Source organism: Leopardus geoffroyi, chromosome B3, assembly GCF_018350155.1.
Source record: "Leopardus geoffroyi isolate Oge1 chromosome B3, O.geoffroyi_Oge1_pat1.0, whole genome shotgun sequence".
Taxonomy (NCBI): Eukaryota; Metazoa; Chordata; class Mammalia; order Carnivora; family Felidae; genus Leopardus; species Leopardus geoffroyi.
The window spans coordinates 19,882,614-19,909,315 of NC_059337.1; the positions used below are offsets into that span (position 1 = coordinate 19,882,614).

Sequence of the window (26,702 nt, forward strand, 5' to 3'; positions counted from 1 at the left end):
ATAGGAAGAGCCCCGCAGTAGCAGAGGCATTCAGAAAAGGCTGAAAGTTGAAGGGATTATCAGAAACACCAAGAGAAACTGTCTGGTACCCCGGTCCCCCCTGTCAGCATGGGTAAAAGCATCCCACATTTCAAGAAATTGGAAGCCTCACCTGCGCAGCAGGTACCAATAGCAACAACAAAACCCAAACCTGGTCCAATGCCTAACTGGATGGACTGAACATCTAATACAAAAATCCAGACATAAGAGGCATGCTAATCTGCAGGTGTCAATATCATTTACTTCAGTCTGCATTGTTTTTCTACACATAATGTCTAGCATACAATAAAAAATTACATTTTTTTTAAAAAAAAGAGAAAACAATCTAAAGATAAGGCAATCAGCAGAAAAGATTTGATGACCCAGATAGTTGGAACTATTAGGAATTTAAAAATAAGTAATATGTTAATGCATCAGTGGAAAGGGGCGGGCAACAAGCATGAACAGATGGAGAATTTCACCAGAAAGATACCAACTATAACAAGGAGTAAAATAGAAATGCTAGAAATAAAATACATGATATCATAGATGAAGAATTCTTGTGACTGGCATGTAAGGAAAATGAATATAGCTTTGGAAAAATCTACAAACTTGAAGATAGGTCAATAGAAATGATGTGAACTGAAACACAAGGAGAAAAAAGTGGTGAAACCAAATCAGAGCTCCAAAAACTGTAGGTAGGACATCATCAGATGGCCTAACACACAGGTAATTAAAGTCAGAGATGGGTGAGAGAGAATTTTAAGGTAATTTGAAGAGAAGAAATATTTGAGGATAATAGTCAAGAGTTTTCCAAAAATAATAATGGACATCCAACCACAGAGCCAGAATTCAGAGCACTCCAAGCAAAATAGCAAAAAGAAAGAGAAAGAAAAAGAAAAAAACACCACCACCACCAACAACAAAAAAAATACACACACACCCCTATACACATCATTGTCAAACTGCTCAAAGTGGAAGATGAAAGTTTCAAGACAGCCAGAAAAGTGAGGGAAGTTACACACAGAAGAGTGAAGAAAGAGTTACAGAGCACTTCTAATCAGAAACTATGTGAGCTCAAATACAATAGAATGGCACCTTTAGAAGTGCTGAAAGAAAAAAAAAAATCTGTCAACTCAGAATTCTGTACTCCGTGAAAATACCTTTCAAAGTTAAGGTAAAACACAGACATTTTCAAACAAACAAAAGCTGAGAGAATTCACTGACCGCAGACCTGCATAATAAGAACTGTTAAAAGACTTCTTGAAGCAGAAGGAGTGATAGTCACCCCAAGCAGGGCAGGATGAACCTCCCCCACCACCGTCCTGGAATAGTTGAGATGTTGAGACTGATATTGAGTGCCACATACACCAAGAAGATATGGAAAGATTTATGATTCATGGAATTTCCTGAGGAGAGGAGAGAAGGCACAAGCCAGTCCAAATAACAAGAGCAAAGTGGGGTCAGTGACTCTGGCTTACACTGTGGCTGAGGGTGGGGCCAAGGAAAGGATTCAGGCACTCATGCTGGAGTTTGTGTGGTTTGAACTTCCTGTTGGCACCATCAGAAGGAATGTACAGGATTTCTTTCAGGACCAGCTTTCTATTGGCTTTTGCCCCAGATGTGGGGCAAAAACAGAAGAAGGAGTGGGGCTTGCAAGCTGTAAGTGGTCCAACATCAAAAGTGGAATCTTATTCTTTATTACATGTAGTATGATGGCAGGTGGAAACTTGGATCTATAGAGAAATAAAGAGCATTATTTTTAATCACAGTAACAGATAATTCACAGCTTCTGGTTCCAGACAAATTGGAGTAATCGCATTTCACCTTATTGCCCCCACTGTTTGCAACCAAAACTCTGAACAAAATACATAAAGGGGCACCTGGGTGGCTCAGTTAAACATCTTGACTCTTGATTTTGGCTCAAGTCACGATCTTACGAGATTGAGTCCCACGTCAGGCTCTGTGCTATCAGTGTGGAGCCTGCTTGGGTTTCTCTTTCTCTCCCCCTCCCCCACACCCTCTCAAAATAAATTTTAAAAAATACATAAAGCAACCATTAGAAGGCTCTGAGAGATGGAAATGAAAAGTTGGGCTGCCCAAGGACCTTGGGATTTGAGGAAAAACCAGGCAGTGATTTCCTTGAGGGTTTTTGTGTTTTGTTTGTGTGTGTGTGTGTGTGTGTGTGTGTGGTTTGTATGTGTGTGTGTGGGGGGGAGGGGGGTATTTTAGCCCCCTACATATCCTTGTCTGAACACTAGAGACACCTAAAACCCAGAAATGTCAAGAAACAGACCAAAAAAATAAAAGCTCCAAAGAAAGCTTCTTCTCTCTGGCCAAAAGCTTTGACAAAGGGAAGCCCTGCAGGATGGAACCCACTCTATTCCAGATGGAACTCTGCACAAAATTCTACCCCACCCCCACCCAACCTGCAGCTGCAGGGACTGGAGGCAGAGCCATCAACCACCCTGCCCTATACTGACGAGGAGGCAGCCTCCTTCCTCCCATTGGGAGGATGGCAATGAGGATTGTAGGCAGAGACCTACTGACCATGCTTGCCCAGCACTAATAAGGAAATCCACCTCGTCCACACTGGGATTTGGGGCAGACTTTGGGGTGAAATCCCAATAACCTTTCTTTTTTTTTAAAATTTTTTTTAATGTTTATTTATTTTTGAGAGAGACAGAGACAGAATGTGAGTGGGTTAGGGGCAGAGAGAGAGGGAGACACAGAATCCGAAGCAGGCTCCAGGCTCTGTGCTGTCAGCACAGAGCCCAACATGGGGCTCGAACTCACGAGCTGTGAGATCATGACCTGAGCCGAAGTCAAACGCTCAACCGACTGAGCCACCCAGGCGCCCCCCAATAACCTTTCTGATCCTACACTAACATGAGCATAGGTGGCACCCCTCCCCCTCCCTTTCTAGCACTGCAGAGACTGTGGAGGATCCCTGTCTACCATCTCTGCCCTACTAAGCAAATATCAGCAAAAGGTGGTGCTCTTCCACCACCCACTGGTATATCAGCTTCAGAGACAATGACCATTCCCCCGTGCACTAAGCAAGCAGCAATAAGAAGGCACCACCCCTTTCCTCCAAATCAGAAAGTGAGTGAGGGGTGGGGGGCAGTTTATAGGAAAAAGAAAAACTAAGATAAGGATACTTTACATCTGTGTAGGAAGTCCTGGACAGACCCCAAAGCAGTCCAGCCCATGCATGAGCAACCAGAATGAATACATCAAGAGAATGGAAAACTTGACTATAATGTCAAATACTGCCCTCATTGCAGATTGGCCTCTGAGCGGCACACAAGCTGGACACACCAAAACGGCACTGCAAACTAAGTTGGCATTTGAACCACAGCCCACAAAAGTGTGTCAGAACATGCACTCTGGACCTAAACAGGTTGACTGCCTGCTGAGAAAGATTTAAATAGAAACCAGAATCTCGTAACAACACTCAAAATGTCCTGGTTACCCACAATTACTCATCATACTAAGACCAGGAGAGTCTCAACTTGAATGGGAAAAGACAATCAACAGACATGAATACCAAGACGATACAGATGCTATGACTATGCGACAAGGATTTTAAAGGATCATCCACAAAAATGTTCTGAAAAACAAGTACTAACACTCTGAGGGAAAAAAAAGAACAAATACAAACCTTAGTAAGCAAAGAAGATGAAGACTTAAGAAGAACCCAATAAAAAACTGAGAACTGAAAAATGAGATAAGTGAAATTTTAAAACTCACTGAATGGGCTGAATAGCAGATGGAGATGACATTAGAAGGAATTGATGAACCTGAAGATAGAATAATAGAAATTATTGGGGCACCTGGCTGGCTCAGTAGGTTAAGTGACCAACTTCGGCTCAGGTCATGATCTCACAGTTTGTGGGTTTGAGCCCTGTGTCAGACTCTGTGTTAACAGCTCAGAGCCTGAAGCCTGCTTCGGACTCTGTGTCTCCCTCTCTCTCCACCCCTCCCCAACTTGTGCTCTGTCTCTCTCCCTCTCTCTCTCTCAAAAATAAGCATTAAACAAATTAAAGAATGATAGAAATTATCTGATTTGAACAGATTGAGAATAGATTTTTTAAATGACAAGAATCTCAGAAACGTGGGACAATAACAAAAAAAATCTGACATTCATATCATCAGAAATTCAGTAAGAATATGGTGCTAAACATAAATAATGAGTGAAGACTTCCCAAATTTGGCAAAAGACAAACTTACAGATTCAAGAAGTTGAGCAAACCCTAAAGAGGATAAACTCAAAGAAATCCATGCCTAGGTATATCATAATCAAATTTCTCAAAACTAAAGACAAAGAAAAAATCTTGAAAGAAGCCAGAAAAAAATGTATTACCTGCAGCAGTAAACTACTCAAATGACAGCACATTTCTCATCAGAAATTATAAAGGCCAGAAGAAAGTGTCATGACATATTCAAGTGCTGAAAGAAAAAACCTGTCACCCAGAATTTTGTATCCAGCAAAACTATCTTTCAGAGATGAAGACAAAATAAAAGTATCCTCATATGAAAAAAAAGTAAGAAAATTTTTCATCAGAAGACCTGCACTTAAAAAAATTATTAAATTTTTTTTTATGTTTATTTATTCTAGAGGGGAGGAGAGGCAGAGAGAGATAATAGAGAGAGACAGAATCTGAAGAAGACTCCAGGCTCTAAGCTGTCAGCACATAGCCTGACACGGGGCTTGAACTCACAAACTGTGAGATGATGACCTGAGTCAAAGTTGGACACTTAACCAACTGAGCCACCCAGGTGCCCTCCAAAAAAAAAATTCTAAGGAAAGTTCTTCAGACAGAAAGGAAACATGGAATGATGTTAGGAATGAAAGAGCTATGTAAACGTTGTATTAGTTTTCTATTGCTATACAACTAATCATCAGAAACTGGGAAGCTTAGAACAACACATGTGGGATCAGGAGTCTGGGATGATTTAGTTGGCTTCTCTGCTTCAGGGTCTCACCAGGCTGCAATCCAAGTACCAGTGAGGCTGTTTCTTCTGGATCTTGGGGTCTTCTTCCAAGCTCCCATGGCTGTTGGAAGAATTCACTTCCTTGCAGTTATAGGATTGAAGCCCTCAGCTCCTAAGAGTCCAGTTCCTGGCCATATGGCCCTCCAAATATGTTCATCTCATAGCAACTCGCTTCTTCAAGAACTCCTGTGATTAAGTTACAGCCACCTGCAACAAGGCAATGTCAATCACTGCCAAAAGTGGTCCACTTTTTTTTTGTCAGGGTGAAGTCAATGAAGCCTAGCAGGGAGCTGAACGTGCTCCCCAACTTGTACCTACACACTACACCTAAACAGAAGGGTTTGAAAAAAAAAGAAAGAAGACCAAACAGGTCTCACAACACAATACTCAAAATGCCCAAGATACAATTAAAAAAATCACCTGTCATATAATAATGAGGGTGATCACAACTTGAGTGAAAAAAGATAATCCTAAGGTGCCAACACTGAGATGACTCAGATGTTGGAATTATCTGACAGGGATTTTAAAGCAGCAATAAGAAAAATGCTTCAATTATGAATACTCTGAAAACAAATTAAAAAATGCAAAATCTCAGCAAATAAACTGAAGATAAAAAAAGAACCAAAGGGAAATTATAGAACTAAAACTTCAATAATTTAAACTAAAACCTCACTAGACAGGCTCAATAGCAGATTTGAGATGAGTGAGGAAAGAATCAGTAAACTCAAAAACAGATCAATAGAAATTTCCAATATGAACAACCTGAGGAAACAGACTAAAGAAATGTTTAAAAAGAACAGTGCCTCAGGAACCTATGGGACAATAATAAAATAAAATCTAACATTTGCATCATTAGAGTCTTAGAAGAGGAGAAAGTGTATGGGGCTCAAAAAATGAAGAAAAATGGTTAAAAATCATTTTTAAAAATTCAACAAATCTAAAAGCAAGCAGGAAAAGAGGGGAAAGAATGGAACAAATAGAAAACAAGTAACATGATGGCAGAGTTAAATCCAACCATATTGCTAGTGATGTTAAATGTAAATGGTCTAAAACCCCCCAATTAAACAGCAGAGATTGTCTAAGGTGTTTAATTGGGGGATTTATACAGCCAAATATATGCTGTCTAAAAGAAAATATATAAACATAGGTTACAAAAGTAAAAGGATGAAAAAAGATATACCCAACAAATACTAATAAAATAAAAGGAGTGGTGTTTATACTAATATCAGACAAAGTAGACTTCAGAACAAGGAATATTAGCAGAGACACATCATGATAATAAAGGGGTCAATCCATTGAGAAGATATCACAGGTTCTCAAAAACTGAAACATAGAATTACCAATGATTCAGCAACCCACTCTGGTTATATACCCAAAGTAATTGAAAGCAGGGATTCAAACGAATATTTGTATAACCATGTTCATAACAGCATTATTCACAATAGCCAAATGTAGAAGCAGCCCAAATTTCTATCAACAGATGAATGAATAAACAAAATGTGGTATATACAAATAATGGTATGTTATTCAGATTTACAAAGGAATATAATTCTGACACATGCTACAATATGGGTAAGCCTCAAAGATATTATGCTAAGTGACACACAAAAAAACAAATATTGTACAGTTCCACTTATAAGAGGTACCTAGAGTCATCAAATTCATAGACAGAAAGCAGAATGATGGTTGCCAGGGACTGGGGGAGGGGGAATAAGGAATTGTTTAATGGGTACAGAGTTTCAGTTTGGGAAGATGAAAAACTTCTGGAGATGGATGGTAATGATGGTTCTACAACAATATGAATGTACTTAATCCCACTGAATTAAGCACATAAGAAGGTCAAAATGGTATGGGGTGCCTGGTTTGCTCAGTTGGTTGAGCGTCCAACTCTTGATTTCAGCTCAGGTCATGATCTCGCGGTTCCTGGGTTTGGGCCCTGTATCAGGCTGTGGGCTGGCAGTGAGGATCCTGCTTGGTATTCTCTGTCTCCCTCTCTCTGCCACCCGCCACTCATGTGCACAGTCTCCCTCTCTCTCAAAATAAATAAATATTTTTTAAAATGGTAAATTTTGTTATATAAATTTTACAACTGAAGAAAAAAAGAAGTCATCACAATCTTAAATGTGTATGCTTAACAAGAGAGTAACAGTTGACAGAACTAAAAAGAAAAATACATAAATCCGCCATTATAGTTGGAGATGACAATACTCCTCTGTCAATAATTGATAAAGTAAGTAGGTAGAATATTGGCAAGAATGTAGAAATCCTAAAAAAGTACTATCAACCAACTTGACCTAATTGACATTAATAAAACAATTAATTGGAGAAGAATAATACATTCTTTTTAAGTATGTATTTAACATTATCATGACAGATGATATTTTGAGCCATAAAGCAAACCAATGAATTTAAAACAATTAATACAAATTTTATTCCCTGACCACAATGAAATTCAACTAGAAATTTAAAAACGGTGTCTTGAAATTTCTCATATATTTGGAAATTAAATAGTACATTTTAAAATAACCCTTGGGTCAAAGAGGGAAACCAAATGACGACTTACAAAATACTTTTAATTGGACACAACAGAATTAGTGAGATATACCCAAAGTTTGGGGGGGGGGGGTAGAATTTACAACATTAAGTACTTATATTAGGAAATGAGAAATGGGGCACCTGGGTGGCTCAGTTGGTTAAGAATCTGACTCTTGATTTCATCTCAGGTCATGCTCTCATGGTTCATGAGTTCAAGCCCCACATGGGGCTCCACGCTGGTAGTGTGGAGCCTGCTTGGGATTCTCTCTCTCCCATTTTCTCTGCCCCTACCCTGCTTGCTCTCTCAAAATAAATAAACTTAAAAAAGAAAGAAGAAAAGAAAAGAAAAGAAAGGAAAAGAAAAGAAAGGAAAAGAAAAGAGAAAGAAAAGAAAAAAAAGAAAAGAAAAGAAAAGTGTCTTGAATCAATGGCCCAAACTTCCACCTTAGGAAACTAGAAAAAAGTCGGGGAGTATTGCTTGTATTCTATGTATTTTTTTATATTTAGAGGCTAAAATTACAGTCTAGCTACTAAATGTAGTACTGGTTACTACATTTTTCCCCTTCTCGACGTGAACTCACAGGTGCTGCCACATTTTTTTGCTGTGAAATGAGTTCCTTGATCAGAAGCAATTTTGTGTGAAGCAGTAAACAAGATTACGGGAGGCAAACTCATATCCACAATGTGTCTATATATACACTACAGGAAATTGCCATTTGTTTTTTAAAAATAGCTTTTTATATTTTATTTATATAAAATAGCTTTTATATTGAGATATAATTCATATATCATAAAGTCTACCAGCTTAAATATAACTGGCTCTTTTTCACTTTAGCACAGTGTTTTTGAGGTATGTCCATGTTAAAACATGTATCAGGACCCCACTCTTTTCTAAGACTGAGTAATATTCCATTGTATGGATATACCACATTTACTTCTGCCATTATTCTCAGGTGATGGATACTTGGGTTGTTTCCATTTTTTGACTATTATGAATAATGCTGCTAGGAACAAGTTTTTGTATGTGCACATATTTTCATTTTTCTTGTGTATATACCTAGGAGAATTGCTGAATCACAATTCACACAACAGTGGTAACTCTGTTTTAAAAATTTAAGGGGTACTTCCAGGGGTACCTGGGTGGCTCAGTTGGTTAAGCATCTGACTTCGGCTCAGGTCATGATCTCACGGTTCATGGGTTTGAGCCCCATGTGAGTCTCTGTACCTCCCTCTCTCTCTGCCCCTCGCCTGCTCACGTTCTCTCAAAAATAAATAAACATTAAAAAAAAATTTTAAGAACTTCCAGACTGTTTTCAAAAGTGGCTGCAATCATTTTACATTTCCATCAGCAATGTAAGAGGGTTCCAATTTCTCCACCTCCTCACTGATGCCCGTTATTGTCCTTTTTATTATAGTCCTTCTAGTGGGTGTGAAGCGGTGTGTCATTTCTTGTGTTCCTGTGTAATGTGGGCAACTTCATGAGATCATGTGAATAAGTTCCTATTTATTTTTTCTCTCTGAGCAGTTTGAAAGTCGTATTGTGTGTTCTATTCAATGTTTTGTGGTGTGACAGCGAGAGGTAAGGCAGGGAAAACTCAGCTGAAACTATCTTTGCTAAACTGGTCTCTTCATTGAGATTTGCTAAATGTTTTTTCTTCCCCTAGTTACTTAGTGCATTTCATGACCCATGGAGGTCATCTTGGGCTTTGGAGCCTTTCTCTGGTTCAGTGCAGAACCTTCAAATCCAGCAGAAAATCAGTCCTGGTTGTTCACAAGTTCCCCCCTCCATCTCTTTCCAGAAATCCTTTCCACTGCCCTCTCGCAGTAACCGGGGAAAGATAAGGATATTCCCCTTGCCCCCAATCAGTCTGTTCCTCTTGCGAGTGGGTTCCTGAATTTTGCTGACTCACCAAGACCATTTGCATGAGTAGCCTGGCACTTGAGCAATGTACTTTTTCTTCTCTTACCAGTTTTTGACATTTTTGACATTTGGTTAGGTCTTTTTCCTTGTTTGCTGATGGGTTGTTTGTTTTTTGCAGGAAGGAAGTGCCGGTTTTTACTGTATTGTGTTTGTGTCATCAGGCATTTGAAAGGGATGTGTTGTAACCCAGCTGCACTCCACCACTTTATGCAGTCTTAGCAATACTTTTAGGTATTTAAGCTTACTGCTGGAGATTCTCCATTATCCACTTTTTGAACAAACAGTCCCTGTGCACCTCCTGTGTGTGCCAAGCAGGGATCTCTAAGTGGAGCTATTGCACAGAACCAGAGCCCTGCCATTGTGGAGCCTCTTAGTAAATTATGCCCAAATGTCTCCACCAAAACATCCTTATTTTGCATAAAATTGTGTTTGTAGAAAACAATTTCAATTTTTGAAATCTAAGGATTTATACCAAATTCACCCAGGTTATAAAATTAACTCACATACCCCCTAACGTTCTGTGACACTTCCAGCAAATATGGCATGGTCAGAAAGGAAGCTTCAGAGCAGAAGTGAAGGAATCTGCCCTTCATTTTTAAGCACCTGATTGTTATATTTGAAAAACTGCATCAGATACAGCTCGTGTTCCACTCGTTGCTTGTGGGATGGATTGAAATCATTTGCAAATTCCTTAGTTGATGATATGCCAAAAATAAAAGCGATTCTGGCAGAAAGTATTAAAGACTTGGGGCAAAGAGAAGACATTTTAAAATCTTGCAAGTATTAAGATCTTAAAAAAATCTTGTTATAAGCACCATGAACCAGAGCTGTTCATCAGCAATTTGCAGAAACCAGATGAACACGGTGCTACAGCCAATATTTACTAAAAGCCAATTTCTGTGCATTATTACCTCCCTGCAGCCACCTCAACTGCAGTCCCTGTAACACCTCAAGTGTTTCAATACCTCTAACACACCCATGGCATTAACTCAGCAAATATATGAACCACTGTGCAAGACATTGTGCTCAGGACAATGGGGGAGATAGAAATAAATAACACAGCACCTGCCCAGGAGGAATTACTAAGGCGAGTGGGGGAGCCCGGACAAAGCAAGGGAGAGATTCTTAAGACGAGGTAGCGACATATGGCATGCTGCAGTGATAAATTATAGATTTCCAGAGAACCCTCAATAGAGGATGAGGACTGACAGGGTCTCCACCCATGTAAAGCTTCCTTAATAGTTCCTTGACAGAGCTCACAGCACACAGGACTACAGCCTGAAGGTCAGATCCAAATGACCTTTTTGCCGCTAGCAGAGGCCCATGGAATTTTCTAGAGATCACACCTACCCTCTGTGGTATCCTTTGAAAGTAATTTTATTAGTTTTTTTTTTTTGTTTTTTATGGGCCACATGAGTTCATCATTCATAAATTTGTTTAAACTGTATTTGGAAATCTCATTTTCCTGCTAGTTGTATATCTCAGAGGCCCTCGGCTCCACCGAATCCTGGGTAGGAGCCATCCCAGATTTACTTATATTTTTTAGGTCCCAAAGTATCCTCTTGTCAAGGTTTCTTAGGACTTTAGAACAATTTCATTTGTATGTCTCCTTTCGTGGATTCTGCAGCTTTCAGTTTTCATCTTTCAGACACTGGAACTTCATAACTCAGGCCCCAAAGCCATAAAGATGGTCAACTGTCAAAGCAGCTGCTGCCTACTTTCTCCATGAGCACGGTGCACAGCCAGCCACTCCTGGTAGTTCCCTGGCTCCTCGTGTGGTCGGTCGCTCAACAGGGAAATGCCAGAGAGTCTCTTCCGCATAGAGCTACTCTGGAGGAGACTCAGGGGGAATTTTTTGTAATAGGACTAATATATTAGTCCCTCTTTTCTTTTTTAAGTTTATCTATTTTTTGAGAGGGAGGGAGGGAGGAAGGGAGGGAGGGAGGGAGAGACAGAGAGTGAGTGGGGAAGGGGCAGAGAGAGAGGGAGAGAGAGGATCCCAAGTAGGCTTTGTAGTGTCAGCGCACAGCCCAACTTGGGGCTTGAACTCATGAACTGTGAGATCATAACTTGAGCTGAAATCAGGAGTCCACACTTAACTGGGCCACCCGGGTGCCCCAGGGGAAATTTTTAATAGTTAGCAAAGGGGCTGTTTCCTTATAGGGACAGAACCTCTACTAAAGAAATACTGGCTCAACCAAGAGTCTCATATATCCATGACAGATAAGAAAGTGGGTTTCCCCAGAAAAGAAAGGTCCATGCAAACTGTGCTAATTCCATCTGGAAGCACTGCACCAAGCTCTGTGGTCCTAGGAAAGAAGAAGTGAACATCTGCTGTTTTTGGAAACATAATGGAAATGCGCCACCTAGTGACCACAGATGGAACCGCTACTTTTCAAAAAAAAAACCAAAAACAAAAAACCCACCTTGGCTGAAGATTCTGAGCTTCCAAAGAAGCCCATTCTTAACTGGCAGGTTATCACACCAAAGTGATTCAATACCCCTGTATTTTATAGGTAAACTATAATTAATAATCTTGTGAAGAAAATGTTTTTTTTTTCCCTCATGAGATTTATGGAGACATTCTGAAAAATATTTTATAGCTTCTAGATCAGATAGGCTGGTTATCTATCTTCTAGCTATTAACATAAATGTTTAAAAAGTAATACTCAGATACTCAAGTTTGAAAGGAAAAAATGCTAAGAATTTTTTAATGTTTCAAAGGAAACCTTGAATAAAATGCATTTGCAATAACTTTTTCTTTCCACTAAAGGGTCTACAAACAGATTTATAAAGACTCAAAAACACTCTAACACTTCCACTGTGTCAATAAACCAGCCAATTATGAATATATCTGTTGAAATGGAGTAAGGCTCTGGAAAACAAATATTTTACCTCAACAACAGTTGTTATGATTACTTAAGATCGGATCTTAATACAGAAAACAGTTCTACATGCTTCTTAAAGTAACTTGTAATTATTTTAATTTTTTGGTGCTCTTGCAAATACGTGACTAACAAAATTCAAACCACAGCAACTACACGTAAGAGTTCTGTGGTTTACTTCAAGCATCTGTATATAAAGAACCAAACTACATAGATAGACACTGCAAAACTTATAGGTGAAGTTTAGGTTAGACAACTTTATTAGCTAAAGAACAAAAACATGTTCCACTTTCTGCAATCACAGCTGAAAACGCTTTTCAAGGAGATCCAAGGATGTATGGACTTAAACAATCTGAAATTAAAGTCATAGAAATTCAGTAGATTCTCAATCACTGCATTTGTTCTAGTTTAAGTCAGTTTAAATTTTTTCATAGAAAAAAACAGATTTCAGGCAAGTAAAAACAAATTCCAGATAAACATGGTTCGGTGTTTTTTTTTATTATTTTACCTTTATCAAGGCAGGCAAAGTACAGATGCTGTACATTAAAAACATACAAATACATTACTCACAGCACATCAACTCCTACAGGCAAAGAGACTGGGAAGCACTGCTCCTCTGAAGCTCAGAGCCGCAGCTAAATGTACAAGGAGCCATCTGCTGGTCCCACGTAGCCAACGCCAATCAGCAAGACGTCTATCAGCGTCCATATCCCCAGGCCGCCGAAGCTGAAGAGCTTGCCAAGGCCTTCCCGCCACTGACCCAGGTAGAAACGGTCAGCGCCAAACCCCCCGAGGGTGATGCTGCAACAGCAAACAGGAAGGGGGTCCATCAGCCATACCCCCCAGGGTAGCTCAAAAATGGCACAGAGTCGCACTTGTAAAAGGGCCTCAAATGATCACAACCCCTGATGAGAACACAAACATACAACGTCAAATAATCATGGGCCAGAAGACTGTTTTAATGTCAAAAGTAGGGGCGCCTGGGTGGCTCAGTCGGTTAAACATCTGACAGCAGTTCACTAAGGTCATGATCTCGTGGTCCAGGAGTTCGAGCCCCACGTTGGGCTCTATGCTGACAGCTCAGAGCCTGAAGCCTGCTTTGGATTCTGTATCTCCCTCTCTCTCTGCCCCTCCCTGCTCGTGGGTGCACGTGCACTCTCTCTCTGAAAATAATAAACATTAAAAGAATTTTTAAAAAAGCCAAAAAGTAAAAAAATTTTTAGCTATACTGAATCTGAAGTTCATCTTCTGAAGAAAAGTAATCCGTCTTATTGCTTTTTCATCTAGAAAATGGCATATCCAGAACAAAGCAGGGAGCCAGTCCAACAGGAAGTACACGGACAGTCAGGAGGTGGTGTCGTCATGAAGCAGCCCAACACCTCCTGACTGTCCCAGATCAAGTCGCCTGAGCTCTGTCACTCATCTCCAAGCAATGAGTGTCGAGAATAAGTGACTTTAAGGTTCCTCCAAATTCTAAGATCTAATGCTATTCAGACAACTTCTCGTTGTACTTCTTTTAAATGTTTCATCATGGAAAATTTCAAGCCATGTAAGAGTAAGAAGAGAAGAGAGCAGTACCCATGACCCAGCTCCAACAATTCTCAGCATGTGGTCAACCCCATTTCACCCGTACTCCCACCCCCCCAACCCCCCCACCCCCCCGCATTGGAGTACTTTGAAGTAAACCCTGGACATTCTCCCATTCAGGGAATATTCTGAAAGAAATGATGCTGAGCTCTGAGCAGAAAACTATTCTTATATTTTAAAAGTCAAGCTGTTAAATGTACCATGGTAATTTAAGATGTTAACAATCTTGGGGCAACCAGTTGAGAGGGGGACAGGAACAATCACTGTAACTTTTCTGGAAGTCTGAAGTCATTCCAAAATAAAGCATTTACTTAAACAAAAAGTCAGTTGTCAGTTTTCATTTGAACCACTGCTGACAAAGACCCTGGCCAGTTAACAAATCTCGTTTTTGTTGTATCTAATTTTCTATTTTGGACTTTTACTTTCCAGCTGTGACTTCCTGCCAGGCAGGATCTGGTCTCTCCTCAGCCCAAACCCTAAAGCAGTAGTTCTCACAAAGCAAGGGGCTTTGCTAAGGGGCAACTTAGCAGTATCTAGAGACACAGGAGTGCTACTGGCATCTAGTAGGTGGAGTTCAGAAATGCTAACCACCCTACTGTGCACAGGGCGGTGCCACAACAAAGAATTATGTGGCCCGAAAGTCAACAGTGATGAGGGTCAGAAACCTAGCCCACATCACACAGGCCACAGGGTCTCAAGCTTTAATGCTAAACCTTCAACTGTAGGTGCCCTGACTTTTAATTAGTGAATTGTTTAACCAGCATCCCACCTGCCTTCCCACTGAGGGAAAGAATTGGTACAATTTTTTTCCCCCAAAGCTGTTGAAAAGTTTCACAAATTCAAGCACATTTTAATGTTAAAATTGTAAGTCCGTGCTTATCTCTGGATGGTGGAATTACAGGTGATTTTTAGTGTTTTATTTGGTCATTTTCAATTTTTCCAGTTTTACTAAAAACCAAGTACTGGGTAGGTATCAGTTTTTATAATAAAGGAGGAAATTACTAAAAATTAACGCTACGAATCATAAACCTATCCATCCGAAATAGCATATAGCATTTTTGCTGAATCACAATACATTCAGGATGGGGAAACCATGACTGGTTCTAATAATCTATAATAATGATTTGGTAAGTCATCTCAAAAAGTATGCAGGCATCCTGGGAGAAAGGCTAACATCCTGCCATTAAATTCCATAAAGGGACTGGTCTGATCATCTCACTAACCCCGTGCAGCTTCATTTCCTAGGCCTAGCCAACAAATGTGAAAGAATCTGAGTGAAGGAGGAACTCGGCTGAGTTCAATGTATGGAAGATTCCACTGATCCCAATGGAACCCAAATGGCACCCTCAACTTACCAGTAGCCACGCTTACCTCAGAGCCAGAGCAGTAGACCACTTATAACCTCCAGTCCAGTTGCAGTATAGCATTTTTGGAAAAGTACGGTTACCTTAAAAAAAGGGAAAATACTCTACATTAGAAACATGGGTAAACAAATACTCCTACACAGAGACTAATGGCCTTGTAATGTGAAACCTAAAAATCAACTCTTTATGGTAATTAAAGTTTGCTACGGTCAATGGTAGAAAGAAAGTCCTTACCATCTCTAAGCATACATTTAATATTTAATCAGAGAAGGAAGGATTACAGTTTGAAGTATGTGAAACACCCTACCAGCTATCAAGGCTTCAGCGAAGTTTAGGGTCAGACAGTGTGGTACTGAAACAGACAAATCAAGCAATGGGAAAAGGAGAGAGGCCAGCATCCCCGCCCCCCACCCCGACACACACACACACACACACACACACACACACACACACACACACTCTTCCTGTGGGAGACAGGGCACATGCAGACTGGCCTGGACACTCGGGAGACAACTGGCTATCCACGTGGGGAGAAAAGTAAACCTGCATCTACTTCACACCACATTCCCAACACCAGTTCCAGGTAGATTACAGACCTATATGTGAAAGGCCAAACTTCCAACTTTCAAAAGAAAATATAGGAAAAAAAAGGGCTAACTATGAAAGGCTAATAACTTCAACTAACTAAAATTTTCAAGTTCTACTAAAAAAAAAAGTCAAGTCAAGTTCTATTCATAGACACACACACACACACACACACACACACACACACACACACACACAAAGTGGAAAAACTAAAAATCTGGGAAAGGATTTTAGGAACACCAAAAGGTTATTATCCAAAATATAAAAGAATTTCCAGAAATTTTTAAGAAAAAGACAAAACTTATGAACAGTAAGTACTGGAGAACATGTCGATTAAGAATAGTTATGTACCAGGGCATCTGGCTGGCTCAGTGGGTTAAGCATCTGAGTCTTGATTTCGGCTCAGGTCATGATCTCAAGGTTCATGGGTTCAAGCTGAGCCCCTGTTGAGCTCTGCGCTGACAGCGCAGACTCTGCTTGGGATTCTCTCTCCCTCTCTCTCTGCCCCTCCTTTGCCCTCTCTCTCAAAATAAATACATAAACTTAAAAAAAAAAAAAAAAAGGAACAGTTATGTACCAATAGTGGGAATGTAAATTGTTAAAACCATTTTGGAAAATAGTACATGCTAGAGAGTATATGCTACACAAACTCGTGCACACCTGCAACCAGGAGAGGATACATACAAACACTTTAAAAGCACCACAATCTGTGAGAGCAAAAAACTGTAAATAATCCAAATACACAGGAGAATGGATAAACTATGATACAATTTCACAGTGGATATTATACAGAAGAAAATAAATAAGACACATGGATGAATCTTAGAGACACGATGCTGAGAGGAAAAAAGAAAGTACAATAAGATCATAAACAGACTATTATTTTACAAAAGTCTAAAACATGCACCATTGAATAATATATCACACTAGATTTTGTTATATACAAGTGACAGAACTATACAAAATGTAAAGAAAAGGAAGTGGGATGATGATGAAAAGAAAATTCACCAGGGCGGTCACCTCTTGAGAGAAGGTAGGGTGCAGGAAAAGCACTCAGGTAGTTTCAGTGGCATCAGACTGCTTTAGTTGTTAATTTGGGTGAAATGCTATTACTATACCTCAGGCTTTATACCTTACACATTTTTTTCTTGTTTGTTAAAATATTACATTTTAAAAGATAAGAGAATTACAAGTTTTCTAGGTTTTTTTTTAGTTCATTGAGTTTATTTTTTTATTTTTCAGTTGACATACGATGCTGTATCAGTAATTCAACAACGATCTGTTAAGCTGTTCTCACCACAAGCGTAGCTACTGTCTGTCGCCACTGAGTTTATTATTAGTGAGGCTTGGCGTAACTAATAAATGTTTCTGATCAGACAACTGAATTCTCTAATTGCTAATTAAAGTTCCACATGCAAGCTTAAAGGAAAGTCTTCTGCTCACGAACTTCGCTGAACCCCACTTACCCAAGCAGTGAATGTGGTCCCGCACCGTGCAGTTGGCAGTGTAGCGTTGCCGAGGACAGGACACGGTCATGCAGCTGGTGGAGTTGGAACACTCATAATCGGTTTCTGGAAGCTGCCAGCAAAACCTGCAAGTCATGTTGATGACGAAGTTCTTTTGGGATTTGAAGTCTTGATCCTAGATGCCCAAGGACGTAGAATGAATCAATCATCATATAGCAGTTAATATGCCAATAAAATACAAGGCACAAAGCTTCTAAAAGACTTCTCCTCCTGGTAGAAAGTGCAGAAAAACAGGTACAAACCAATATGTGTACAAAACAAATGTATACGGTATGATCCTATAGTCATGAAAATATACACCCCAAAATATATACCTAAGGGAAAAAATCTACATAAAGTTACATCAAAATAACAACAGTCATTCCAGGATGGTAAGATTATTTTACCACTTTCACTTGTATAATTTTTCATAATGAGCATGTGTTCTTTTGTAATACAACAAAAAGGGGGGGGGTGTATTTTATCAAGCCAGAGTCACAGAGAGCTGGAAGGATGGATGAGTACATCTGTTCAAGGTCACTGAGCTGCAAGTGATGTGTAGAACCCATGTTCCCCAACTCCAGTCCGATGCTCCCAGGAGTACAACACAGATTGGCTACCGAGTCTCAAATCAAGTCTCAAATCTCTACTATGGCCCAGTACCACAGGGCTGTTACGACTGCTCACATCTCTACTGGGTAAGCACTCAACTCAGAACCACACTCAACAAAGGTTCACTGTTGGTGCTAAGCTTTTAAGACCACAGGGTTTTTCACTTTGATTTTAAAAAAAAATCATTATTTTGTTTTCTGCTTGTAAGAGTAGGACATGTACTATGTGTGTTGCACATTTGGAACTTACAAGAAAAAAACCTGTAACCTCCCCAGAGTGAACCACTTTTAATCTTTCCTGATTTCTTCTGGTAATATAGATTTCGTATCCTTTTCCCCCCACTTGACATTACACTGCAATATATAATTTTCAAAATCATTTTTAAATGGTCAATCACCTCTGGAGGTATCAATTTATTAATTTTTTTCATCAACGCAAAACTGCTTTTGTGAATAGCATCCAAAACTGGGTAAGGCACCACTTGACTTAGGCAATATTGTTTTATGTATCTAGTGATACAGTGATAACACATGCTTATCAACTGTTATTTATATTTATTTATTTATTTTTAATGCTATTTTTGACAGAGAGTGAGGAGGGGAGGGGCAGAGAGAGAAGGAGACCACAGAATCCAAAGCAGGCTCTAGGCTCTGGACTGTCAGCACAGAGCCTGATGCGGGGCTCGAATTCTCGAACTCTGAGACCATGACCTGAACCAAAGTCAGACGCCTAACTAACCGAGCCACCCAGGTGCCCCTTTATCAATTGTTTTTTAAAAACTAGACAATACATGGGGGTGCTTGGGTGGCTCAGTTGATTAGGCGTCTGACTTCAGCTCAGGTCATAATCTCACAGTTCGTGAGTTTGAGCCCCGCGTTGGCCTCTGTGCTGATAGCTCAGAGCCTGGAGCCTGCTTCAGATTCTGTGTCTCCCTCTCTCTCTGTTCCTCCCCCGCTTGCACTCTTGTCTCTCTCTCTCTCTCTCTCAAAAATAAATAAAGATTAAAAAAAGAATTAAAAAAACCCCCAACAACTAGGCAATACATGTATGTGGTACAAACTCCCAGACAGGACAGGAGCGAGGAGGAAGCTGGTCCAGCCCAGCCATCAGCAGCCACTGCCCTCTCCAGCAGCAAGTGCTGCTTAGCCTCTGGCCTTCCAGGGAATCTATTCTACGCATGAGCATGTTTATGTCACATATATTTCTTTATTTTTTAAATTTAAGTTTCCACTGATATTTACTTTTCACTTAATTCTGTAGCTATCAGTAAATAGCTCAAGATCTGCTTCATTCTTTTTAGCAGCTGCTATTTATTTCATTTCATAGTGAGTCATAAACAGCTCTCTCTTGGACATTTAGCTTGTTTTAAATCTTCCGTCTAGGTGAACAATGCAGCTAAGAATATCCTCAGGCATATTTATTTGTAACCACGTACAGTATCTGTAAGATAAATTTCTAGATAGGGAACTGCAGTCACAAGTTCTATATATCTGTACGTTTCATACATATGACAAGTGCTTACATAAGAGGCTGGCCATCTGCCTACCCACTAACAAGATAGGAGTGTCCCTGGCATCCTCACGAACTCACACTGCTGCTAAGATTTATTACTTTCTTGCCAACCTGGTAAGTTTAAAAACACATGCATTTTTATTGCTTTAATTACAAGGAAAATTAAATAGTTTTTTTCGTGTGCTGAAAGCCCATTTACCTTTCCTTTCCTATGAACCATCTACTTATGTCCTAATACCATTTTTCTATAGGACTGTCATCTCTTTCTCATTTGCTTTTAGGAAATCTTTTTTTTTCTTTTATGTTTATTTTGAGAGAGAGAGAGCATGTAGGGGAGGAGCAGAGAGAGAGAGGAGAGAGGATTCCAAGCAGGCTCCACACTGTCAGCACTGAGCCCTGATGCAGGGCTTGAACTCAAGAAACTGAGATCATGACCTAAACTGAAATCAAGAGTCAGAAGCTTAACCAACTTGAGCCATCCAGGCGTCCCTGGAAATGTTTAATGCGTTATTTGTCACCCATGTTAGAAATGGTTTTTTTACTTAGTTTGTCACTGATCTCTTGCCTTTATGCTTTTTTAGGTCATTTTTAGTAGTCAAATGTATCAATTTGTTCTTTTACGGCTTCTAAATTTTACTTCATACTTAGGAAACTATTCCTTTTGAGATGATAACAAAACAATCTCAAGCTTTCTCTGCTACCTCGTGGTTTCCTTTCATCACCTTAAATCCCTGATCTTTCTGAAGTTTATTTTTAACAAAATAGGGATTCCACTTTTTTCCACACAGTGACCCAGGCATCCCAGCACCGACTGCACCTGCCTGCTCCTCAGGAAAGAACGGACCCCTTCAAAAGCTTATCTATAGGAAAAGTTATCTGTTACCTTTACCTCTGTGAAACAGCTGTCATTACTAAGAATCCAGAACCCATCAGAAGGAGTTACACTGCTTCAGATACACTGGCAGACTGATTGCTTCTCCAAGTGATACAAAACTACACTTCTGACAAGCACATTTCCAGCTGACCTCAACTGGCTTGACGGTTGCCATTACAACTGGAACAGGAGGGGTTGGCAGGAGTTGCTGGATTTTTACATTCATTTCTATAAAAGAATCCAGATGAGATTCCCTTAGCCTGGGAGTCCCTAGTCAGTATGCATGGAGAAGGACTAGAAGAGTTAATTTTTTTTTCCATTAAGTTCAAAATAAGAGGAGGCAGGAGGCACCTGAGTGCATGCACATGCCAGTGAGAGAAAACAAGGATTTGCAGGTGAAGGTCGTGGGTTATTTCTTTCTGAAACAGTAATTCAGTTACCAAGAAGGGACCCTACAGATCTTCATTAACAAACAAGTTAAAAACACATGACTTGTCATGGACAGCCTGGCGACAGCAGTCCTAAGACTCATGTCTCCAGGTAGTCAATTCGTGTATTTTACCACTCTCTAGTTTTCAGAACAGAGCAAAAAACTCCCTTGGCGGCAGACTTCAAATTCTACACCTGACAATCAGGCAGCTGCAATTTTATAGGACTCACTATTATTGGCTAATAGAGGAGGCAGGTGATGTGAATTCACCTGGAGAAGGAGAGAAAAAAAATCCCACCCAGCCCTGGTGAGGGCTGTACCAGGCACCATGACCAAGGAGTTCCGAAACTTCCCTAAGCTTTATAATTTCTCTACCTTTGTTATTTTTTGTTATCTGCTGCCATTTTCTACTAAATGAAACTGTTTGTTTTTGGAACATCTAAAGAAGAAAGAAATTGAGAAGTATGTCTTACTCTGTAACCAGTTTTCGGAGATGAAAGTCAAAGCAGCTGAGGCAAACAACAAAGGAGGCTAATTCTGGACAAGTTCCCCTTCTTCAGAGTCTTTCCATTTTTCAGTAAGTAGCTACTATCTGTCAGACCCATGAGACATAAATTTTTTTGTACTTTTTATATTTGATTAGAGTTGTCACACAATGTTACATTAGTGTCCGGTGAAGATAAAAATCTTTAAAGCCTTCAAATAAAGAAGTTTAGCCACACTGCATTTAAGACACAGTAACAAAGACTAATAATTCAAGGGCAGTCATCAAGACTATCTGACTCAATTTTCAAGTGTGCTGATACAGTATACAAAATGGTAACACGTTTACAAAAAAACAAATTCAGACAACGACAGCATAAAATCTCATTTCCCCTATGAAGTGAAGCCTTTCTCACTCCCTTTCTGATACTAGACTTCATCAGGAAAATTACAGAAAGAGTCTAGGGGTGGAAGGAACTTTCCAATCTAGCCTTCCACAGATTAAGTTCCAAACAATGGAGTGGGAAGGAACCCTGCTCAAGCGACAAAAATGCTAGAACTGCCAGGTCAAAAGAGATCTGCAAAAGAGGACATAGTATGGAATCTGTTCCTTCCTTCTCAACAAGTTCCCAAAAGCAGGGTTCCATGGACACATGTTAGAAAAAGCTGTTCTGGGCCCATCCGCTCATTCATCTCATTTAACAAGAAACAGATTAATAAATACTGCAGCGAGTTACGGCAGGGTCAAGAGTAAAACACTACTTCATTATTCGTTTTTACTCTTCATCTCACCCAGACGCGAGGATTGTCACCCCAAACAAAGGAGTGTGCAATAATTTACCTGGTCCAGTTGTTAAAACTGCAGACACCGGCGTCTCCCTAACCTACTCACATTCAGTGGGTCTGGGGCTGTCTCCAGGAATGATTGTAACGGCAGCCGAAGTCAGGTAGCTCAGAAACAGGTACCCCTAGAGAACTCTATGGAACACCAACTAGGAGAGCCTTTCTAGGTTCCTTCCTCTCTCTGTCAAAATGTCAGGAGACAGGATATAGGTGTGATGACTGTAACAGGGTCATTTCTAATAGGCCTTTTCTATTTCTAGCTTTCTCTAAGAAGTCTGATAACTGCTCCAATTTAATCTGTCAAAAAATTCCCATCTGGGGGCACCTCGGTGGCTCAGTCGGTTAAGCATCCGACTTCAGCTCAGGTCATGATCTCGCAGTTCGTGAGTTTGAGCCCCACATCGGGCTCTGTGCTGACAGCTTGGAGCCTGGCGCCTGCTTCGGATTCTGTGTCTCCCTCTCTCTCTCTCTGCCCCTCCCTCACTCATGTTTGGTTTCTGTCAAAAATAAATAAATATTAAAAAAACTTGTTTTCAATTGCCATCTGAACCCTGGCAACCAAACCTTCCGTGGCAATGAAAGATTCAGTCTTCTGATCAAGTTGTCTTTGTTCCTAAAATATTACTTGTAGAATGCAGAGCACCTTCTTTCAGGATTTCCCCTACAGTCACGTCTACACTGTACTTATAACTTGAGGTTTACAATGAGTTCATTTAAAAGAATTAAGTTGCAGTACTTACAACACAGGTAACAGAAGGTTTGACTGTGCAGTCAAAAGTGACAGGCTTCCCATAGACACACGAGAAATTTGTCCTGCATTCTACACAGTCTGCAGGAAGTCTGCTACACAAACCATTACTTGGACACTTCATCACATAAGGTGGGATATCAGTACTTTCTGTGAAAAGTAAGAGAGAAGCTCATTTTCATATAATATTGATCAGAATCCCAGGAGAATACAGTGTCCTAAGGTTAAGGGACACAGTCGCTAGCAATGAACTACTGGGCTGGAATGGAAAACGCACGGAGTTGGGAGTCGGAGACACCTGCAGTTCAAGCAAGGTTCTGCCAACCAAGCTGTGTGACCTGATGCAACAACAGTTCAACAGCTAAGTAAAAAGGATTTAATTACTGCCCCCGCAAATGGGCATGAAAAGCAAAGGTGCTTATGAACATATAATGTATACACAAAGCTAGGTGTAAGTTAGGGCCTCAGAAAAATCTACTCTAACAAGATGAACAATTAAAAGTTTAGCAATGGCAAAGTTTGTTCAAGATCACAGAGGGAGTGACAAAATTGGAACCACAACCCAAACCCGTTTCTAATCCAATATTCTTTTCACCTGAATTCACGAATTTGGTAATTACACCACTGACCCTTTAAGCGAATCAATCAGTACAATAACGGTACCAACTTTGGAAAATGTTCTCTGTCGTTATTCCACATTGGTACTTCAATAAGCCATAATTTGCAGGTAATAAGGAAATTTAAGTTTCAGATTACAAAGTTGAACATAGCCCTCTATATTAGTAACTGGTTCACTGGGTTGCAATTTTTCCCCCAGCCAACCTTGCTGGGAGTAAAATATATTTATCAATTAAGAGAGGATCAAATTGCAAGTATTCTTGGGGAGGAAGAAAGGCTTTCAAAAACATCCAAAAGAATAAAAAAAATTTTGTGCTCTATAATTTTAGATTCAAGAATGCTGCTGTCTTGTCGTGATCTTTACATCCAAATAAGAATCAGTAAAACACCTCTGCCAGTTTGATTCATTGAAATAATGGAACTGTAAAGGGATGACCTATAGAGACAAAGGTTCTGTTAAGCAAAACACACTAATACTCATTTAAAACTGGTCCCACTTAAAGTCACTGAATTATGTGGGCAATTCTACAAATATCATTTTTCTTTTCTTTTATTCGATTATTTTTGGGGCTGGGAATTGGAAACTTAGAAATCACAAAGCCAAAAAGACTTTAGAGGGCCAGGCTAACCTCACCACCCTAAAGACGAGGAAAGTGAATCCTGAAGGGTAAATAATTTGCTCAAACTCCCAGTAGTTCAACCAAGCAGACTGAGACTCCAAGTCTTAGTCCCTCTGATCCTTCCGTTTCACACAGCCTTGGGAGGAACCTTTAATGTCCAACAGCAGGAACGGGGTATAAGAAGAAAAAGAAATTTTCTGAAGGGAAAGAAGCATTGGTTGAAGATGATCTTGATGAACGAGGTGGCAAAATAATAGAGAGATAGAAATGAGGAATGTGGAACTGGAAAAAGAGATGTGGCTGGAATGTCAAAAGGAATTGCAATATCAAGACAGTCAACAGAATACATCTGGGTAGCTGTCTTTAGTTCACATAACCTAAAATACAATAAAAAGTTCAAAAAAATGGAAAGTGATTTTTATCTTAAAAAGAGTTAGAAATAAACCACTAGATATAAATATACACATTTACTAGAATAGAAAATATCTAGTACCTGCTGCCCTGGGAACTACTGTGAAAGTACGTGTTGGGCCCGGATCCTTTATTGATTGAGCCAGCGGCTGCGACTGCTCTAAATTTAAGGATCCTACAATTAGAGAAACATGTTATCCTGGGATATGAAAACCTTGGTATGTGTGCTTAAGACGCAAGGTCCACACCAGGCCCGTAACTGCTCAGAAAAACTCACAGCTTGACGACCCAGAAAACTAAACAAAGAAACGCCAAATAGGGTCGACACCTATTTAGATCAATAGGCAACTAGGGAACAAAGCGTTGGTGTCGGGCTCCAGGTCCGCTTCCCCGGCCAACACCCGAGCCCTCGGTCTCCTGCTCGAGGGCTCCCTGGCCCAGCTCGGCGCCTCCGGGGTCCCGGAGCGGAGTGGGCGGCCAGGACCCGCCAGACGGAGCTACAGCGATCAGCCTCCGCCCTTCGCCCTCCGCCCACGGGCCTAGCGCGGACACCTCCCGCCGCTCCCGGGGTACCATTCAGCCAGACCCCGCGTGGACCCCGGCCTTTAACTCACCCCCGCCCGACAAGATGTAGAACTGGGAGAGGAACAACAGCACGCGGCAGAGGCGGTGCAGGACCCCCAGCGGGACGCCCGCCGCCACCATCTCGCCGGTGCGCGCGCACTTCCGGGCCGCGAGGCGGGACTGGGCAGAGGGGCGGGGCGCCGGCGCGCGCGCCGTAGGGGCGTGTGCTAGCGCGGCCTCGGAGAGCCCAAGGCGCAGGCGCGCGGCGGGCGTTGCGCGGGTTAGGCTGGGCCCGGTAGCTGGCGTCTGGCCGGTGCGCGCGGACTTCTGTGTCCCGAGGCGGACTGGGCAGAGGGTTCCCGGGGCTGGGGTGGAGGTGGGGTAAGGTCGCGACGCCTAGAGGTTGTTTGCTTCCCTAGTGTCCCCCATGCCCGCTGGACGAGGCGCTCGCTTCGCCTTCCTTGGCTAGCGACTGGCGAACGTCACCCGGGACCGAAATTCACACCTGAAGTGGCTGCAATCAGAGGCGGACAAATTTGGGAAGTTGGCCACCATTTATATGGGCTGGCTGTGAGGTTGAAAACTGCTTTGTGCTCGGTACTCTGCGAAGGTTTTATGACGTGTTTGATTTCATACTGAAAAGGTACTTATTGACAGATGAAGAAACTGTGGCACAAACCCAGTTGGGGAAGTGACCCCCAGGGTGTGGCAGGCAGCCCCAAAAGGACCCCCATTCCCTGTGTTGCCGACCTGATCAGTGCCCAGCTAGCATCTCTCTCTGGTCAGCTGTTGGTTTCATCACTAGCCAACTCCTTAAAGACATACATTACTTCCAGAAAGTTCCTCAGAGCCTGGGAGAGGACAGTAAGTATACCTGTCAAGTATTCAGGTCCAGAAGCACTGGGACAAGAACCCTGGGATGTGAAAGGAGGGTGCAAAGCATGAGCCCCTCCCTGGTGAAGGCCAGCCTTGGGGAGGGGAGCTGCACCCCAGGACTCTGGCTCCCTGTGTGCTCATAAGGCAGACCGTACCTATTTTTGTCACAGCATTCTTTGTCCTGTGTTGCTGACCTGCGTTCCCCTTTTCCACCCACCTGGCACGAGATTCTTTTGGGGGCCTTCTGACTCCCCATTCCCTCACTAGCCAGTTTCGATGAATGAAAAGAGTATATTGAATGGTGGCTGGCACACAATAAGACCTTAATAAATATTACCCTAAAAATTATATCACACAATTTGCACACCTTTTAGCACTATACAGGTTTGATATAAAGTGCAGTTTTGTTTATTAACTGTTCAGGATGCTAAATAATAAATGTGTTGAGAAGAGAGAGCATGTCTTCAATTTATTTTGAATTGCACAGCACCTAGCCAAATAAGCACCCAATAAATACTTCTTGATTGGTAGCTAAATTCTCTATTGGCATAAAGCTATTTCAATCCTGTTCTGAGCAGTAAGGTATTCCTCTCAGTTAAAAGCAAAACTCCATTTACATTGTGAAACTGACTAAAGGGAACTGTATTTAAGATGGAGGGCCAGAAGGGCCAGCTCTTATGCCCTACCACTCCTAATGGACTACACACCCAACT

General features: G+C 41.0%; 1 protein-coding gene across 2 annotated transcripts; it reads right to left on the bottom strand.

Moving 5' to 3' along the window:
- Positions 1-12,594: 12,594 nt before the first annotated feature.
- TM2D3 (TM2 domain containing 3) lies at positions 12,595-25,306 on the bottom strand. 2 transcript variants are annotated; one of them, XM_045448816.1, is made up of 6 exons: positions 25,164-25,306; positions 24,632-24,724; positions 22,893-23,050; positions 17,360-17,534; positions 15,316-15,391; positions 13,151-13,262 (listed from the first exon to the last, which is right to left on the bottom strand). In XM_045448816.1, the coding sequence occupies exons 1-6, from the start codon at positions 25,252-25,254 to the stop codon at positions 13,187-13,189; spliced, it is 669 nt and encodes a 222-aa protein (XP_045304772.1). In that variant the 5' UTR covers positions 25,255-25,306; the 3' UTR covers positions 13,151-13,186. The 2 variants fall into 2 exon arrangements, with proteins under 2 accessions (XP_045304773.1, XP_045304772.1); XM_045448817.1 differs by lacking the exon at positions 24,632-24,724 and having other exon boundaries at positions 12,595-13,158; positions 25,164-25,305.
- Between the last annotated feature and the right edge of the window lie 1,396 nt (positions 25,307-26,702).